This window comes from Chlamydotis macqueenii, chromosome 3, assembly GCF_036417535.1.
Source record: "Chlamydotis macqueenii isolate bChlMac1 chromosome 3, bChlMac1.mat, whole genome shotgun sequence".
Lineage (NCBI taxonomy): Eukaryota > Metazoa > Chordata > Aves > Otidiformes > Otididae > Chlamydotis > Chlamydotis macqueenii.
Window position 1 is genome coordinate 19,389,627 of NC_141558.1, and position 6,000 is coordinate 19,395,626.

General features: G+C 47.6%; 1 protein-coding gene across 1 annotated transcript; it reads left to right on the top strand.

Moving 5' to 3' along the window:
• Nucleotides 1-114: 114 nt before the first annotated feature.
• ADI1 (acireductone dioxygenase 1) lies at nucleotides 115-5,772 on the top strand. The gene is made up of 4 exons (XM_086745695.1): nucleotides 115-373; nucleotides 775-894; nucleotides 2,440-2,619; nucleotides 4,333-5,772. The coding sequence occupies exons 1-4, from the start codon at nucleotides 254-256 to the stop codon at nucleotides 4,453-4,455; spliced, it is 543 nt and encodes a 180-aa protein (XP_086601821.1). The 5' UTR covers nucleotides 115-253; the 3' UTR covers nucleotides 4,456-5,772.
• Nucleotides 5,773-6,000: the final 228 nt, after the last annotated feature.

Genomic DNA, 6,000 nt, shown 5'->3' on the forward strand with positions numbered 1-6,000 from the left:
TGGCCGGTTACCCTCATGGAGAGCTGCTGAAGACGGGCCGTTGAAGCTAAACCTACGCACTAAACCAGCAGCTCTCTGCTACGCAGTGCTCCCTGTTCTGCCTCTTTTGAGTTGCAAATGGCGCCTCTTTAGGGCTCCCGCCGTAGGCTGGCTGTGCGCGGCCCATTCCAGCCCCTGTCCCGGCCCCACCAGCCCCGGCGGGGCGGGCCGCTCCCGCCCAGCCCGGCCCAGCGGAGCGGAGCAGGGCGTCGGGATGGTGGAGGCCTGGTACATGGACGAGTCCCAGGAGGACCAGCGGGCGCCCCACCGCCTGCGGCCCAACCGCGCCGTCAGCCTGCAGCAGCTGCGTCGCCTCGGCGTCGTCTACCGCAAGGTCAGGGGAGGTGTGGGGCAGCGGGGGAGCTGCCGCGGGCGGCCCGGCGCCCAGAGGGCCCGTCCGAGGCCTCGGGCCTGCCCCGACTCCCTCCGGGAGAGAGCCCTGCGGCGGGGGTGGGCAGAGCCGGGGCGGAGCTCGGCGGCCCGTACCGGCCGTGTCCGTGGCTGCCGGGCGAGGGGCAGGGAGCGGGAGGGGCCGCGGGCCGTGTCAGTGCGGGGGCCCTGCGGGGCTGTCACACCCCGGGTGCCGGTGGCAGCTCACCTGGCTGCCCCGGGGCGACCGGCCCCGCCGCCGGCGCTCCTGCCAACAGGGGTTTTTCCAGTCGCTGTCCTGGACTGCGCCTGAAGCAGCTGTGTCTGAATGCTTTTTCCCTTTTTTCCTCCCTGCCTATTTTCTAGTTGGATGCTGATAACTATGAGACTGATCCGTGTCTGAAAGAGATTCGGAGAGCAGAAAATTATTCTTGGATGGATATAATAACCATACATAAAGACAAGCTTCCAAATTACGAGGAAAAGGTACGCGAGCCTTTGCTGTCAGTGCAGATCGGGGCGCTGGAGTCTGCTGCTAGAGCATGCAGCCGGCTCCTCAGCACCCGCTCCCGCTGAGCAGGGGCGCAGAGATGAGATTTCCAGGTGTAAAATACATCCTGTACATTAAAAAAGCTGTTTTGATACTATTTTAAAAATAACGGAGGCCTTTTGCTTCTGTAGGTTGCCTTTAAAGGCTGTAAGGGTAGTTTCCGTCACTGTGCCATTTTGGAACTAAGATTCGTACCAGCAGAGTCCCAGCAACACTGACCTGTGCTCAGAGAGCCTTCCCAGGATAAAGGCAAGCGGTTGCCAGCTGGGCATGGGCTTTGAAGGCTGGAACATCCTGACGGCTGCTTGCAGAGTACGGCTTTGCAAAGTGAATGTTAACTTCAGAGGGGCACATTCCCTGTACAAGAAGATTTTTAACCTTGGGAAGCTGATACCTTGGCTGTTTCATAACAGTTGAATGCAAACGGTGCCGAGCTCTCAGATGAGCCTCCTAGTGGGAGCTTTCTCCTCCCGGACTCCAAGTGCTAGTGTGCTGCTCTGACCTGAGGATAGCAACCCAGTGGCACTTCCGTGTTTTCACTAAATTCCCATTTATCAGTTTATTTTAAGCCCATTATGTTATATTGAGTTTACATTGATGAGAAGGTGAATTAGGTAGTGACTCAAGTTGCCTGGGTAGGCTTTCCCTGACACAAAGATGGGTCGTTGTTGACAGGGGACTGGACTTTTGTTCGTCTTGCCGTACTGGATCAGTACCGGCTCAGGGACACCTGCGCTGGTGTGGCTAAACAGCACCAGACCTGAGCAGCTGATGGTACCTGGCATTGCGCCGCTCTCTGTGCGCTAACCCGCTCAGCTCTCCACTAACTGAACCTTTAAAGCACGTTTTGTTCTGTGCTGTGAAGTGTACAAAGAATTCACCATTCCAGAGGAAACGAGAACGTTGCTGCTGCTGCCTGGCCAGAGGGAGCCTGGAGCTGGGGCTTGCTGTGTGGTAGCAGGCGTGACATGCTGTAGCGGGGTCGTATTTGGCAGTAACTGCATTTTCACATACAGTTGTAGTAGCTTGTGGGACTAATTCAGCCCTACACCAGTGTAAAAAAGGGTGGATCATCTGTAGCTCTGTTTTTTATTTCTGCATGTCAGGAAAAAAAGGCAGAAAATGATGAAACTGGACAACTGTGAAGACCAAATCCTGTGGTGGGAAGCTTTACCTGCCTCTCTCAAACTGATGTAAATGTTAGTGTTATTGAGAGACTGCTTATGTGCAGCTATAGCTGCTGTTTCTTGTCAGGGAAATTCCTGTCTTCCAAAGGAAATGTAGCAGCCTGCTTAGAAGTGTCCTGAGACAGAGTCTGGCTGGCTGGTTTGGCCATTTTAACCTTGTTGGTCTCATCTGTTAGTTAAATCACTGCGCAGTTACCCTTTGAAAGCCTTTGTCTGCTTTGTCACATGTTTCTACCAGATTTCTTTGCTGTTTTTCTGTGCTCAGTAGTTTTAAGAGATACTTCCTATTCCTAGATAAAAACATTTTATGAAGAACATTTACACCTAGACGATGAAATTCGCTACATCTTAGATGGATCTGGCTATTTTGATGTTCGAGATGAGGATGACAAGTGGATCCGGATTTCCATGGAAAAAGGAGACATGATAACCCTCCCTGCCGGCATATATCACCGATTTACACTGGATGAGAACGTATGTTGTTATAGATTACTGTAAATTTTGATGACAAATCCATGTGAGTATATATCACATTAGTTACTGCATGCCCTGAGACCTGCAGTTCATTAGCAAAGCGTATTAAATATGAAGTAGGAATATGAAAAATACTAAATAATTCACAGCATCTGAACCTTTTATCTCCAGGTCAGAAATCCAGCTTCCTCTTGTCAGCTGTAACTGCAAGTCAGTGCCACGTGGTATCCGTAGCATATCTTGTGTGACAGCGGTGTGAGAGCCAAGCCCTGCAGCTGTACCTCCCACAATTGCCCCTGCTGTTGGTTGAGGTGGATCCTTCTGTGTTGCCTTGTTGTGGGGATAGATAGAGAATATCTGTGTCCAGCAGTGGCATTTTTCCTAAGTGCTAAATTCACGTTGAGGGAAAGAAAGATTAAGAGTCCAGCTAGCATGTGCTAGGCTGAATGATGGCGTCACAGGAGGAGACCTGCTTTCGAAGCGTGTTTTTGGCAGTGGGACCGTGAGATTGGCACATGTAGTCCTGATCTATCTGTCTGCCCTTATGGTCTTTTATAAATAAATATGTTTGTAACCCCAGCATTACTCCTGAAAAATGGGGAAATGTGTGCTGCCTCTTGTGTGGCAAAATCCCATCTCTGACATAGTCTTGAGAATGACATAATTTTCAATCAACTGTCGAGATAGCAGTTATCATATATGTAGAAAAGGAAGATGCTGCTCTGGTGAAAAACCCAACTTTTCACATCTGCATTTGGAGATCCACAGTGAATCAGCTACAATTCCTAGTTTAAGGCTTTTTCTTTATGTAGACACAATGTCAAGGGCTGTGGATTGAATCCACAAGAACTCTTACATGTTTTTCCACTTCAGGAACTTTAGTTCAGAAGTGCCATCTTCAAAGTAAATTCTTTAGGTGCTTCTAGACCCTTGCATTTTGCAGCTAAGTTCTTTAGGTGCCAAACTTTATTGTTGACATTGCTGAGCACCTGGATGCAAGATAAGCACTTAGCAGTGTTTACGAAATAGATAGGGTCTAAATTTGTAGCACAGTGTACACGAGAGGAGAGTTCCCCATAACTCAGTGGCTGGAGCACTTCTGCAGGACGTAAAATCCCATTTTCTGCTGCCACAGCAGTACCTTGCACCTGGCATACTTTTGGTTAGCTGGTGGCAGGGGCTGTTGCTTTTCCTGTTGGAATCTGGAGACTTTTCACTCCCCGTAGCATTATTTTTTTTTTTTGCTAGTTTGTGCACTTCCTGTTCAGCTTTTATGGCTCTCATTTTGAAGCTTCTGGTATTCCTCAAAAGCATTGTGTAGCCATCTTAGGTATTCTGATTGCTGTTGTTTAACTAAGCAAGTAGGGTTTAGATGCTGCATTGTTCAGTATTGTGGATCCGGTGCAAAAGATTTACATTAGACAGGATTTTTGGGGTTTCTTTGAAACAGGGAGAAATACTACATCTGCCTGACCTGGAGGCACTGGTTGTAACATAGTATGTCACTGCATGGATGTAAAATCTCCCACTGCGGTAGCTGGGAGCAGGAACAGCAGTGTAGTTATCTAATTTTCTGGAACACGTGAAGCTTTCAGCCCATCTTGAAATGGTTTCAAAAATTTCTGCAGAATTGCAAAGGGAACATTAACTTCAGAATGAAGATCACATGAAAAGGAGCTCTTAAATTACTTGTCACTTCTTGTTCTTTAACAGAATTATGTGAAGGCAATGAGGCTGTTCGTTGGAGAGCCCGTCTGGACAGCATACAACAGGCCAGCTGATGATTTTCCTGCTCGGAAACAGTATATGAAGTTTTTGGCTGAAGGAGCACAGTAATGGTGTCTGAGACCTGACAGGTGGAACAGCCTGAAGCCCTGTCAGAATAAATGTGACTGGTGGCTTTTCACTGATTAGTGTTATTCTAATTACATATACAATTGGAATCACAGAATCATAGAAAAATTAAGGTTGAAAGGTCATTTGGAGGTCATCTAATCCAACCTCCTGCGAAGTACCAGGCCAACTGTAAAGCAACTTCTGGTGTTGGAAGTTTCACAGCCTGTCAGGGCACCTGTTCCAGCACTTGGCTGCTCTCATGGGCAGGCGTTTGTTCTTCATGGCCAGCTCCCTGGTCGCAGCTTGCAATTGTCTCTTGCCCTTCCACCGAATGCCTGAGAAGAGTCTGGCTCTGTCTTCTCCACAGCGCCTTCTCTAGTGGGAAACTGTAGTAAGGTCTCTTCTCAGCCTTCTCTTCTCCAGGCTAGACAAACCAATGTCCTTAGCTGGGCTCTCTTCTGTTAAGGAAGATGTTCAGCACATTTTGCCCTAGTTTTGACTGCTGAGGAATGTCACTTGTAACCACCTGACAGTTAGACTTGAACCACTGAGCCTGATTGTTCAGAAGTTTTTAATCCACCTTTTAGTTCCTATCCTCAGCCCAGCTACAAGGCTGCTGTGGGACACGCTGTTGGAAGCCTTGCTGTGGTGAAGATCGATGACATCTGCGCTTTCCCCTCCACCACAGAGCCAGTCATTGCCTCTTGGATGGCAGTCAGGATGATCAGGCAGAATGCGCCCTTGGTAAACTGGCATTTACTGGTTACTCCTCATCACCTGGTATTTCATGTGCCTTGAACAGCTTCTGTAATGGCTTATTCTGTAACTTTCCTGGGGACTGAAGTGAGGCTGACCAGCCTGGAGTTCCCCGGATCATCTTTCTCATCTTTTTGAAAGTGGCATGATCATTTGCCTTTTTCTGGTCAAAAAGATTTTCCTGATCTCTGTGACCTTTCCAAGATGCTAGCAGCCTTGCAGTGGCATTAGCTAGCTGCATTTACAATTGCTCAGGAATCCATTTTCTAACCTTTTTTGCCTCGATATTTCTGGCAGGTAGAATTGGGAGAGGTGGGCTACATTAATATTCATTCTGCTCTGAATCCATGCTAATGAACTATGTAGGATTCTGTTTTTAATTAAAGCAAATAAACCCTGCTTCATTCTTGTCTAAAAATGTTCATAAGATAAATTTGCATAATCAGCATTTTAGTATGCAGCTTCCCAAGTTCTGCCCTGATACATAAAGCTGTGTTTTTTCTCTTGGTAAAATGTAGCAATTTGCTCTTGTGAGTTATTAATAAAATTACTTTGACTTGAGTATCAGGTCTTTTTTTTTTTTTTTTTTTTTCCTTATGCCAACATTAAGGACAGTGTTACTGTAATTGTCAACTGGCTTTTATTCCTTGTGCTGCTACTGCCTTGTTCTGTAACATGGGACAAATCATTAACTGTGTGCCTCAATTTCTTTAGCTGTGAGATGGAGAAGAGCAGACTTAGGCACACTGGCCCAGTTTTCAGTAAATGCCTTGCGGTTACACAGCAGTG